The following is a 14,415-nucleotide window of genomic DNA, read 5'->3' on the forward strand; positions in this document are numbered from 1 at the left end:
GCCAGGCCAATGAACCAAATACGTTGGGCCTTATACCTCACGCAAGTTTCATATAAAAAAGGGGGGAAAAGTTTAAATATGTTATCGAATTTTGAGAAAAGGTTTATCTATGCTACCCGTTAAAAGTTTGGCTCATTTATGTCATTTTCGTCTGAGAAACGGCTCATCCAAGGCTCATTATTTGTAAACTAAAAATATCTTCCGTTTTGCAAAACTATTTTATACACGTGGTCAATTATGATTCGGTCATGTCATTAACTAGATTATTATTTAAAATTAAAAAAGGTTCAAGTATGCCTTTGAACTTTGAGAAAAAGTTCATCTATATCATTCGTTAAAAGTTTGGCTCATTTATGTCATTTCAGTTAACAAATAATGGCATGGATGAACCTTTTATCAAACGAAAATGGCATAAATGAGCCAATCTTTTTACAGATGGCATAAATAAACCTTTTTCTCAAAGTTTGATGACATATTGAGCCTTTAAAATAATCAAATTATCTCTTTTTCCATGGTAGGTAATCTATACAAGTTCAAATTGGGTGTGTGGTGATTTTTCGGATAACATGTAAATGAAAAATAAAAAAAAATGGGTGAGCTTGGCATGAAAGAAAAACATTTTCTAAAAAAATAAGTAGATTTCTTACTTAATTTTTTGTGTTCGATAAGTAAGCAAAATATATTCTCATCCTAAAAGCATTTGTATAAAATCCAGATAAATATCATGGGAGGTAATTGTGGGATGCGGTAGGGGTGTGGGATCATGGAAATGGGGGGTTACGAGTGTGAGAATGAAGATGATGTGAGTTGTTGGGAGGAAACAATTAATATGAAATAACACTTGTGAAATTTGTTTCCCCTATTTCTAGGGAAGTCATTTTCCGAAATTTATTATGATTCATTGCGCAGTATAGACTTGAGTCTCAAGTCGGTATAGAAATATGATGATATGATATTAATATAATTTTCGACACTTCTATATTAATAGCTAATTCTTAGAATATGATTCTCTATAAATTATATCAATAATATCAGAGTCACTGATCACCCTCCATGGCCACCCTGCCATGGATGGTGACACTGGTGTTACAACATTTGCCTGGACAAATGTGAAGTTCATATAGTCTTAAACTATGTTTTTATTGGCTCTCTTTTGCAGTGCGATTCTATCTGGATTATATCATTTAACAAGTTTCTCAACAGGCCCATAATTTTCTGGAACACTGTTTAGACAACGTAATCATCACCAAATCTGTTTTAATTTATTTATCTTATTTTTACTTTTAGTTCATTTAAAAAAAAAGACCCTTTCTTTCTCTCTATCACTTTTCACTTTTCATGTTTAAGATTACAATATTTTAAAAATATTTTATATATCTTTAATTTAAAATTAAAAAATTTAAAATCAAATAAATAAATTAAAACGGATGAAGTACTTTTTCTTTTGAAATCTTCCAATAGATAGCCATACTTTATAGTTAGATTTTTTAAAAATTCAATATTGGTTTTTTCTGAAATGATTGAAATATTAAACGAAAACATTTCGTCAAAATTATAAAATAATTGAAGTCTTGAATGATAGTAATGTATACCAAACCACACAAAATTTATCTAATCATTTTCCATGAATATTTTTGTCCTAAGATTGTTGGTGAAGGTAGCTGACCATGCCACTTTTTTTTCTTATAAAGTTTTAATATTAAAGTTCTACTCATTTTTTATTTATTAAACATAATATATGCTAATGATTTAACTTTATGAATTTGAATTTGAAAACGAAGACATTTATTCTTAATTATAAATAATATTTATCTAACTCAACCTAATCTCATTCTATACGTATGTATTATTCGATTTAGCCAATTATAAATTTATCTTTTGAGTTACGAATCATCGAATTCAAAAAGTCTGCATACCTCATGTTATGACTTATAAGACTTGATTTTTTTCTCTCTCATTCATATATGAGATTCATCTAAAGTGTCATATACATTTTTTTATATATAAGTTTGTCAGTATTTATCTTTAACACGTTTTGTTGATTCGCCCTCCGGCATTAACATAACACACTTGTCGTAAATTAATTAATTATTTGATATAAACACTGCATGCAGGCAATGTTTTAAAAGACTCTGTTGGGACTCGCTTCGAAACTCGCTCTGGGGCAGGGATCTAGCAAAACGCCCAATACTCAAGTGTGGGACTTAGTTCTGTAAAACTTACGTCCTAAGTGGCCGACTGTACGTCTTAAGCACGCTCGGGGCTCGCCTAACAGATCTTACACAAATTATGTGTTAAAATCTTTATTAACATTGTTGATCCTCATAATTCTTGAATAAATGAATAATAATTAATAATTTTTTAATCTATAGAGATAAAAAGATTAAGAATAACTCAAACAACAAGTTGTAGTATCACATCTTTACTATTTCGTAACACTATGAAGGTGATTATATTTTACGTAAAATTTATTTTAAAAATATGTAGTGAAATTTTACTTTTTCACTTATCATTGATCTTCATGATTTTGTCATATGTCTCAAAATTATCATATTTTATTTATCTATTTGAAAGTAATTTTATTTTTATTCATGATAGAGTGATGTTTTAATTATAATACTAGTAAATTTTATTGATTATTTTCTATTAGGGGGGTAAATTGTATAGTATGATAAAAAATATTTTGAGAAATAATGATTCTTTTATTATTAGAAAGTTAAGATATTAGATTATTTATACTTGTATAGTCATGTTAGAAGTTTTATTTTCTATGAATTTCCTTAATTATATTTGTAATTATTTCAAACTATTGATGTATTTTTATAATTTTGTATTATCATACTATTATATCGTATTGTAAATTAAAAATTTAAAGTTTCATAAGGCTTACACCCCATATCTCGAGGCTTACTCCTCGCCCTATATTAAGTAAAATGCCTCACCTCACGCCCCGCCTTAAACACTGCGTGCTGGTAATTTCTTCCCAAAGGAAGTTCCTATTTTTGGTCTTTGATAAGATTGCATATTTGTGCTTTTATTTTATTAGTATATAACTACATTATTTTATATGAATGATGACATAAGTCTTACTTCACGTACTTTTTTCTGTTAATAAACAATAAGTACCTGTTTTGTACTGCGTAACTGCTAAGTACAATGTTTGTTAAAACACTTTATTTTGTTATACCAAAAAAAAATATTGTAGTTGACCTTTGAGGTTATTGATTTTTTCATAACTAGCTATCATTTAAACGTAATGTTCAACAACAAATTAATCAAGTCAAATAATCCACTGAATTTATTAATTAGTGAAGAATAGTATAAACTTGTAAAATATATACGTACGCAAAATGTTCAGTATCTTCCACGTCACGTTATAAATGTCGAAAAATGTAAAGTCCCCAAACGAAATTATTTCCATATTCATCGAGTTTAACTTTTGTACATCAACGGTATATAAACTTTTCATATAGTAAAAATTATAAGTAAATTTTCATAGAAAACTTGATATTGTAGTATAAAAAATTAAATGATAATCCTTCCGTCCAAAATACTTACCACATTTTGTTTTTTCAAGAATTATTTAATACTAGAACTATTTTTTTTATAGTTAAATTAGATTATATTTATTTGATATTTTAAAATCAAAATTTAGATATTCAAAAGTTATATATAAAAAAAGTATTATAAGTTGCAATTATATTCTTCTTATATCAATATAATAAGAGAATAATTTTAAAAGATAGTTCATATAATTTGATTCTCAAAAAGTAAAACGTGATAAATATTTTTAGACATAACAAAAAACATTTATATATGGATAAATTAAAATGATAGTGTGATAATTATTACACTATCAACATCAAATTAAATATTGAAAGAATTAGTTTGAACACTTCATTATTGCACAAAATGCTTTCAAGTCCTTTCAAACTATAAAGATGTGAATTTATTAATGCACAATTGTTCTCCTTGTGTAATCAATAAATGCAAAATAGCTTTACAAATTCCACCCAAAAGAATAGTCACAGAATTAGAGTCCTTTTTCTTAAGGACTCAAATGATACAAATTAACAAGAAGAATGAATTTAATCCTAAGTTCATTCACTGCACAATACTATGGAAATTAAATAAACTACAATCACAAAATAAATAAAAATAATGAGTTTATTATTCAAGATTATGAGAATAATATGAGTATTTATAATCAACACTCTATATAAATGATTGTTAAAGACTACAGCGATTCCGAATGCAATGACATTAATTTAATTATCGTTAAAATAAGAAAATTTATTACCACTAAATATCTCTTTTGTTAGAGTATATACTGTATGCACTGGTTTTATATATGTGAGTTAGAGTTTATAGTATAATAGCTTTAAAAAAAAACTCTAATGAAGCTTAGAATTTAAAAAATATTGATTGATTCCATCTTGTAAAAGCTCATTTTAAATTCAATAAAATTTCAATTGTCTACGCAAAGTTCCAAAACTAAAGAAATTAAATGAATTGTCTAGGTCCATTCAAACCAATGGGCATTATCTCTTCTAATCCGACAATGAGATCATCTAAATATTTGAAAGGTTTATTAGAATTGATTTGTTAGTGGATAAGCATTATACACCACATAAACACATGATCATACTAAGGTATTAGTTTGATAATAATTATATTTCATTATTTAATTACTTTCTCTGTTTACTTTCACTTGTTCATTTTTGATTTTACATGTCTTTTAAGAAATAATGATTGATATGAGAATTTTATTATAGTAGTTGATTTTTAGTTAAAATTTTAAAAAATAATTTGGAGAATAAGTAATTAATGCTAACTATAAACAAGATTTGTTTTGATATATTAAAAGTAACAAATAAAAATAAAAAATTATTTTTAAAATAAAGATTGAATTAATCAAATATTCTAACATGCTAGATAGGGGTGTTCATGTTTTGGATAAAAACCGATCCAAATCGAAAAATCAAACCATACCGATTAAATAAACCAATTTTATTTGAGTTTGATTTGGTTTGACTTTAGATTTTTAAGAACTGAGAGTATTTGGTTTGATAACCGAACCAAATCGATAAATTATATACATATCTTTTATTATTATGCATACATAATATATTATTTTTATAAACAATTTTAAATATCTTATATATGTTTTCATCAAAATTTATTTATAATTTACTTGTGAAAGCAGAAACGCTCAAGACATGAACATTTATTTTATTGATTTCATGTATATGAATGCCTATGGCAATTCTTGGTGCGACTAAAAATGCCACTGTCTCTTCCTTCTAGACTAAAATGGTGATTTTTAAAGTTTTATTCATAGTCAATTCAATGATCAAAGTTTTGAAGTGTCAGTCGCTCTAACTATTTTTTGTGTTGAATGAATTCCTGTCTTTTTTTTCTTTTGAATGATTTTTTTTTATGTATGATTAATAATCGAATAACTGAACCAAATCAAACCGAAATTGATAACAACCAAACTGATAAATTTATATTATATTTGATTTAATTTAATTTGCTGATAATAATTTAAAAATTAATTAAATTAATTAAATTTTAATTTTGATCAATAATAACATATCTAAATCAACCCTTGAACACCCAGGACTAGGTAAGAACTTGTACATAGCCACATGAATTTTCTTTGGATTGTTCTAGGATTTGGTCAAAATGGAGGGGCCAAAGGCCAAAGCACGTTGTTTTTTTTCTTCTTCTGATAATTGAAGAAGTTGACGGATTTTTGTAGGCGTTTGGTCATGAATTTTTAAATTTTTTTTGGAGTTGAATTTCAGGAAATACATTTTGCTAATTGAATTCTAGAATATGAAAACCAATTAAAAGGTATTTTTTACTTTTTCTACTTCAAATTACTCACAAACAATAAAATAAAATAACAATTCGAAATTGTATTCATAACCAACATAACTTTAGTTATCATATATCATTTTTTAATTTAAAAACAAAAAATTACTTTTTTCAAATTTCACAATAAAATCTGATCAAACACACCCACAAAATATCCTCTAGTTGGGGTGTGGATAATTAGTTTTTTTTCCCTCTCTCTCATCAACTGGAGAAGAGGTTCCTCTTTTTCTTAAATAATCTTATTTTCCCTTCTTTTTTTTCATGTCCAATAAGAGATGGATATGATATGATATTAAATTTTTTAATTTTTAAAGCTACTTTTCATAATTAATTTTTTAATTATTCCTAAATTATTCTCTTAAAAAAATATGAAATAGTTAAAAAAAACTCATTAAATAAAAAATAAATATAAAAAAAATTCAATAATTCTTTTAAACTTTAAATAATATATTTATTTTAAATTATAATTTACTTAATATGAATTAGAGAAATGATACTAAACTACTACATATTCACTTCCACAAAACGAAACTCATAAATCTAGTACAATGATATCATACCCACCCAATTGTCAAAAAAATTAAAAAATGAAAAAGGACAAATCTTTATAACCCCCCATAATGGTCTTATCATCTTCTCATGCCTATGGTTTATGGGCACCCCAACAAAATATTACATTTAATTCAATAGAAAAATCAAGTGGACCTTTTTGGTTTATTCACAAGATTCTCTCCCATTCACACAAAAGTGTTTGGTCACCCTTTACCCTAGGAGATCCCTTTGAATCTTCCTTTATCACCCTCCTATGTGTCTACCTTTTATCTCTTCATTCTTTATCTCTTTTTCCCCTATAACAAGTCTTTTTATCTTCACCAAAAACAAATAAAATAGCAAAAATTTCACAAATAGATACTATAAAAATATTAATAGGTCAAAATAGCTATAATTTAGGTAATTATATTCTGTAATTATAGCTATAATAATTATTTGTATAATTCGCATACCTGTTTTTATAATTCGCTGCGAATATATAAATTCGTTTGTATAATTTGCTAGTAATATACAAACATGGTAAATATATACAAATTCTGTAGTTATATATTTTAGAATTTTTTTTTAGAATTTATACAAATCAAATGTATCAATATTATAATTATATACATGCTAGGATAAATATATATAAATTCTGAATTTATTCAATTAGAAAAATCTAAATTTTATACAAATAAATTCTGAACTTATATAATTGAGAGCTTAATTAAACAAATTCTGGATAACTATAGCTATGTATATTAATTACTGGAAAAAATTTGCCGCGAGTGAGAATTAACTTAAACTATAGCTATGTATATTAATTAATTAGTAAATATTTGCTAATTCATACCATTTTCCCAATAAAATATAAGTATAAATTATTTTCTTTAGACTTCACTTATTATTATATTATTGTTGTTGTCGCCATTTCTAAAATAAGTGACTTTAATTCTTTTTCATTCAAAGAGATTGTTGAGTGTAATTAAAGGAAAAAACACTTTCGTCAAGTGTTATAAAGATCCGGATGAATAACGACAGTATAAGAAGATTTTAGTGGTATTTATTAGTGTTAAGTAAATCAAATTTTAGTTTTCCTTTTTTATTTTATCATTTTTTTTGTACGTTATTTTTTAATATATAAATGAAAAAGGGCGTTAAATTTATCACCGCCCATTTTAAAAAAAAAGTAAAGAACGAGTGATACTATAGTATAAAAAAGTAGTAATTAATTATTTTGCATAAGTTAAACTCACATAAAAAATTATGTTGTGATTTTTGTGACAGCAAAGCTATGTTGTTTAGATTGTTTAATAACGTTGCACATGCCTGCATCCATTTCAAATTTTCAAAAATACAATATTCTATAAAAGATACCACACATATTTATTAATAAATTATAAAGAGTTCTAGCAATACAGGTAACAAGTACTAACTGTCCTTTTCTTTACAATCTTTTTCCATGAAATTTCAATCACAAAAGAATATAGAGAAAAAAAAAGTACATAGTAAAGACAAGTCAAGCTTGACGGTTCCACAATAATGGTAAAAGTTACGTACAAAGATGAGTGCATATTTATAGTCAAAGGTAGAAAACTAGAAATAATAATAAAAAGAGTCCATGTTCACATTATCTTCAAATACAACCACCCATTTACCCCTAAAAAATCCAACTTTTTCTCTTTTCACAAAGACCTTAATTAATTTTCTAAAAAGAAAATACTTCTAAATAGATCATTCAAAGGGACATATAGGGAAATAGAATAAATTAAAAGATAATTTCTTTTTTCTTGTTTTTAATTTGGGCTTTTTGGTTCAATTCTCCTCATTTGCATTCCTGGTTTGGGATCTTCTTCATGATAATAAGCAAATCCACCATGTCGGGTCAGATCCATACCCGCCATTTCGTCCTCCGACGAGATCCGAAGAAGCTTGAACTTATGAAGGATAAAGAAAAGTGGACCCATTGTAGCACTGACCCACCCGATTATAACAAGAATCTGGATTATATGTGCCCCGAGTAGTTTTCCACCACCACCCATGAATAACCCGTGAGGCCGACCCGGTTTTCCCGGGTATACTTGATCCACAAACTCCCCTTTAGCAAATAAGGCAGTGAAAATTATTCCCCATGCACCACAACCACCATGAAGTTGTGCTGCTTCAAGTGGATCGTCGTATTTAAATATCTCCGCTAACTTGTTACAACCGATTAAAACTAAAGCAGCGACGAATCCACAGATAATCGCGGCCCATGGCTCAACAACAGAGCATCCAGCCGTGATTGCTGCAAATCCGCCTAATAAACCGTTACATACATCCGTCACGTTCCAATGACCCGAAAGGATCCTCTTACCGAAAAGAGTGGTTAGTGCTGCAGTGCAACCGGCTAAGGTAGTGGTCACTGCGGTGCGTCCCACAGCGCTCCATTGACCATAATACCCTCCATCGTAAGTAATTAGGATCTTATTAAATGAACCCGGGTTAAACCCGTACCATCCGAACCACAACAAAAAGGTACCAAGAACCACAAGCGAAGCGCTATGTCCACGGAGCGCAACGGATCGACCTGTTTGATCGAACCGCCCGATTCTCGGACCTTCAATTAAAGCTCCATAAAATCCAGCAATTCCACCTACCATATGAACCACACCCGACCCGGCAAAATCGATGACACCGGATCCGAATAAGAGATTCGAATTACCCGGGCTGGCCCACCCATCTGGGGACCAAAACCAATGAGAAACAACCGGGTAAACAAAGCCCGTTAAAAAAGAGGAATAAATCAAGTAAGCCACAAATTGCGTCCTCTCGGCGATTGAACCGCTGGTGATACCGGCGGCGGCGATCGCAAAAGCCCATTGATAGAGGAAATTACTGTAATCGAACAAATTAGACGGGATCTCTTTAAGACCGAAGAAATGACGGCCGATGAATCCATTAGACGGACCACCCCAAGCGAAAGCGAATCCGAATAGATAGTAGAAAAGTCCACCGGCGGCAGCATCAAGGACATTCGTAAGCATGATATTCATTGTATTCTTTGCGCGGACAGAGCCCGCGCAAAGCATAGCGAAACCAAGCTGCATGGAGAAAACGAGATAAGCGGAGAAGAGGAGATATGTGGTGTCGATTGCATAGCCGGTATCGACAAATTTATCCGATACACCGGAAAATTGGTTGCAGATGTATGTGGCGGCGCCGACGGCATCGGTGGTATTGGGACCGAGGAACGGAGCGAGTTGGTCGACGGAACAAGCCATAGGGGTGCGTAGGTGGGTGGAGTAGGGTGGTGGGGGTGAGGGGGGGGGGGGTTGCGTGGGTTTAGGAAGACGAAGGGGAGAGATTCAAGGAATCTCGTTGGAAGTTGAGGGTGGTGGATTTGTGATAGGGTACTGTTATATAAAGAGCAAATCAAAGGGAAAAGTTTGACTTTTCATTTTTTTATTTTTTATTTTTTTTGGGTATTTTGAGGGGAAAATTTAAATAATTTAATATAGGCATAAAAATTTAAATTTATATAAAATTAAATAAATAAATATACTCATTATAAGTGACATCCTATCTGGCAATTTCACATCTTATGTGTATTGTAGGACGCGTATATTTATTTATTTAATTTTATTCAAATTTAAGTGTCTACTTATGCACACTAAAATTGGAGGACATATATCTTAATTGAAATTAGGGATGAGCATAAATATCAAAAAATAGGATCAGACTGAACTAATTTGGTTCTTTGATGTTTCGGTTTGATGTTGATAATTTTTTTTTATTCAAAAAAAAGATTCTTTGATGGTGTAAGAATCTCAAAATTTTGGTACACCAAAGAATCGAACTTATATTAATTTTTTTAAAATAAAAATAATATATATAATCAACTAGCAGTGAAGTCATTCATGAATAAATCAAAGTAGCAATACATTTACAATTCAAATGATTAACTTCAAATATTAACTCTCAAGAGAAATCCAAACATATTATTGTCGATGTAAATCATTCATGAACAAATCAAAGTAGCAACAAATTTACAATTCAAATAATTAACTTCAAAAATTAAATCTCAAGAGAAACCCAAATATATTTTTGTCGATATACATCATGTAAAGAAACATGTCTTCTCTCCTTGATTCTTTATATAAGAAATATATTATGTTCATATCATTTTTAGAAATACAAATTAGTCTCAAATATCAAATAACAATACAAGTTTGACAATGAATAATTAAATGGTGAAATGATTTATATTTTGGGAAATTTGTGAGTATATATAAGAAAAGGGATTGAAAAAGCACCTTTATTTCGAATAATCCAAAAAATGTACTTAATCAGATATTGAAGTTAAGACCAAAATGTTGCTTCTATCAAATTATTATTCCTCTACGTAAATACATATTTTGAGATTGACTTGACAGACAAATATATTTAGAAAAGAACACCCGATATTCTCTCCAATGAAATCAAATATAACTTATATTCCTTTTCATCATAATAGTTAATCTTATCGTTAAACTCAATTAATCAACTCTTAATTACGATATCAAACGTCAGAATGAATTTAACCCAAATTCTTAAGATTTATTTATGCACAAAGTGAATGATTTTCTTGAAATTCCAAATTAAATATAAAATACACACTGTACTTCAAATAAAATATTTCAAGTTCCCTTTTAAAAAAAATATGTGGGGAGGTTAGCACACTACAGGACAAAGCTTATTAACAAAATAAAAAATGTATTCTGAAATTATAAATTAAAATATTAAGAAAGATAAGCACAAAGTTAACATGTTGCTTAGATTTTTTAACTTAAAAATACCTTAATATCAATAAGAGTTCTAGCTATTGAAGAATTTCAATAAAGACAAAACTTCACAAAGTTCAAAGACTTGTCGGAAATCGCCGGTCGGGCGGATGACTTATTTCAAGATCAGATGATTCACCTCTTTGTCCGCTTGGGAGGGCTAAGCAGCATGCGAGTAAGGGAGTTATTTCCTAAATAAAGAGAAAAATATAGTAGTAGATCGCTCCCAGGCTGGGACGTCTGGCAAAATGCTTGCCCTCTTGCGCCGAAAGTGAGACCCGGAGGAAATAGGGGGAGTGAGGAAGAATGGAAAGCCCGAACTTTATTGATGGGATAAATCTCGTTCAATCCATAAATACGTACAATTCTATCTCCATTGAGACCACTCGACCGGATCACTCCTCGGGTAGTCGCAAACCGTTGCGCCTTCCCTTCTGCTTACACCCAGCCACCCTTCTCCAAGGATTTCAATTCTGCTTTCAGAATGTGTGAGATGTTCTTCCTTGGATACCTTTGTTTGATCTCCTGAGGTGAGTACTTTCAGAAAAAACGGAAATAAAAGACGAGAGAATCCTGCCTATGGATCCGCAAAGAAAAGGCTTGTTCAAGACCACGCCGCTGGTTTATGCTAAATGTACGAGGGCTGCCTGTCGATTATTGTGGGATGCAATGGACTCTATTCAGAGGATTGTCCCACATGCGGTTCACGCGCCATTGGCGCTTTGCTGATGATTCAATGTTAATAACCTCATTCAATCTTTTTCTTGCGCCTTCGTAACTTTCTACTGCTCCTGAGCTGTCTTGTTGTATGGTCGCCACTTCTACCAGGATCGAAATGATTATCCCTGCGCATTCGTTCGTCGGGGAATCCTTAAGTTCACTCCCATCAGGAGAATTTACCTTGATTTCGATTGGAATGAGTCTGAAAAGACAGATCGAGAAGGGTTGTGGAATTCCGACTACTATTTTAGAGTACCGAAGCTCAATGTCAAGCTGAGAAAAGGCGGAGAATTTTAGAATTCAAGAAAAGAAAGTCCTCGGACTTCCATGCGATTTTTCTTTTAGGCAGGTGTTCACCATTGGATCTCGCCAGAGCGCGCCTCTGATAATTGCGTCGTTAGATTGCCGGGTATGAATTCGATTATAAGTCAAACTGCTTTCTGGTAGAGGAAAACTTCTCTTGCTGCTCTTGCCGGGCAGGCAAGGGATAGAGTCTTGTCTTCCTTCTACGATTCCGAACTTTGTCAGAACGTAATAGTAATAAAGGAAAAGCAAGGTATGACGGTAAGTCAAAACTTTTTAGTCTCCATGTTCCGGTCCCGAAAGAAGCAATTGGCATTGACCTAGCTTACTTAGAAAATTCACCAAGTAATGGTACACGCGCCTTCGAAAGTTTCTTCTTGAGTTTGGAGCATGAAGCTCAGGGGAGGAGTAGAAACGCTGGTCCCCTTCGGTTAACTTGCTTGTGCGGGGCACCACTTGGGATGGGAATGACTCAGCCCACATGCATTGCGGTCGCCCTCACTAAACCAACTTGAATATGAACGATGATTCAGATCGGGTTATCGTGAAGCTGCTAACCAGTCCCCTTGGACTGAACAACGGAATTCTATCACCTTGGCTGATGGCGCTTCGTAACGACTTGTTTAGAGAAAGAAGAGTAGCCTCTGGGTTCTTTCTTTCCTTGTAGGAAACCGATGCAATATGCCCTCGGGACTTGACACTTGGACACCTACCATTATCAATTATTACGATTTTACCATTCATAACTATCATCGTTATTTACAATTGGCGTTATTAACAATCACTATAATTAATGATTATCATTATTAGCTATAGTTTAAAATTATTCAAATCAAATATTATCAACCATCAATTACTATCAATAATTACTATTATTATTTTAATAATTACCATTAATTATCACTATTATCCATTACAACTATCCGCCTTTATCACCAATTACCGCCATGAAACAATTATTGTAACCAACACTAGCTATTAGCAATACCATCCCCTATTAATATCTTCAATCACCATCATTAGTCATTATTATCGTCAATCGTCATATAATTTTTTTAAGAATATTTTGTTGATATATATTAGATTTATTTAGCATATTCTTAAATTTTATAATTATTAATTCATAAATGAAAATTAGTTTTATGTATGTTGAGATAATAAATAGTCATCAATTAGATTTTAATACAACTTCTTAAAATATTCAGACATCTTAATCTGTCATCTTAATTATGAAAACAAATTGAAGGATATATCTGCAACTTGTTTTTTTTTAAAAAAAAAATAGACACAAAGGTTAATTATGAGAAAAGTAAGTTGGTTTTAAAGCTACCTTTAATTGTCGACCATTGTTAGTGTTTATTTCTAGCTCTAATCCCCAAAAGTTTCATTTTACCACATGTTTAATGGAGCACGTTAAACATGAAAAATTTAAAGTTTTATGTCTTTTCTCTTTAATTAATAATGTATACCGTACCTTTATTTAACATGGTCACTTTTTCACCTTTTTAACAAGTTAAATTAGTAGAGATGTAGACTTTGATAATTTTTATTATTTTTCTAGGGGCTAGATTCATTGTTCTTCAGTTTATTTTTGATAGAAAAAAAAAATACTAAATTAAAAACGACAAAAAAACTTTATTTTTTCTTCTAAAATTACAGCTAATATAATGATACCTACGTCAATGATTAAGCTCAATCTCTACGGTACATATATGTACTTGGTTACATGGGGTGCACATGCTTGATATTGACAATTTTGGCAAATTGTTTAATTTTTTTATTTTGAGATAATCATATACTTGTATTTTGATACTAGTGAAGATAGTTGTCATAGGATGAACAGAGTCCGGACTTAATTAGAAATTTTGAGTTTGAGGTCTGAGTATGAATAACGTGACAAAAATTTTGATTAGTTTTAATCGTAATGACATGTTAAGTGAAAATTTATGTTATTATTTTATATAAAATAAATTATGAATAAGATAATCGGATTAGCAATACATAAATTCAAATATCAGAAAGACAATAAATGATCCTCACAATAGTAAAAGAATACTTATTTTATTGTAGAAGTAAACGTAACACATAAAGTAAACCCCCCCCCCCCCTTTCCTTGTCGCAGGAGATTTCGAACTAGAGATTCCCATTCTGTACTTGCTCAATTAACTCGATCATT

At 30.4% G+C, this 14,415-nt stretch overlaps 1 protein-coding gene across 1 annotated transcript; it reads right to left on the reverse strand.

Annotated features, from left to right (window-relative positions):
• Positions 1-7,923: 7,923 nt before the first annotated feature.
• Positions 7,924-9,791, reverse strand: LOC129883187 (ammonium transporter 1 member 1). Its single transcript, XM_055957790.1, has one exon. The coding sequence runs from the start codon at positions 9,675-9,677 to the stop codon at positions 8,211-8,213; it is 1,467 nt and encodes a 488-aa protein (XP_055813765.1). The 5' UTR covers positions 9,678-9,791; the 3' UTR covers positions 7,924-8,210.
• Positions 9,792-14,415: the final 4,624 nt, after the last annotated feature.

The sequence above is a fragment of the Solanum dulcamara genome, chromosome 3, assembly GCF_947179165.1.
Source record: "Solanum dulcamara chromosome 3, daSolDulc1.2, whole genome shotgun sequence".
Classification (NCBI taxonomy): Eukaryota; Viridiplantae; Streptophyta; class Magnoliopsida; order Solanales; family Solanaceae; genus Solanum; species Solanum dulcamara.

Excerpts from the sequence above, each read along its gene's own strand:
- LOC129883187 (XM_055957790.1), bottom strand. The coding sequence starts at position 9,677 with ATGGCTTGTTCCGTCGACCAACTCGCTCCGTTCCTCGGTCCCAATACC.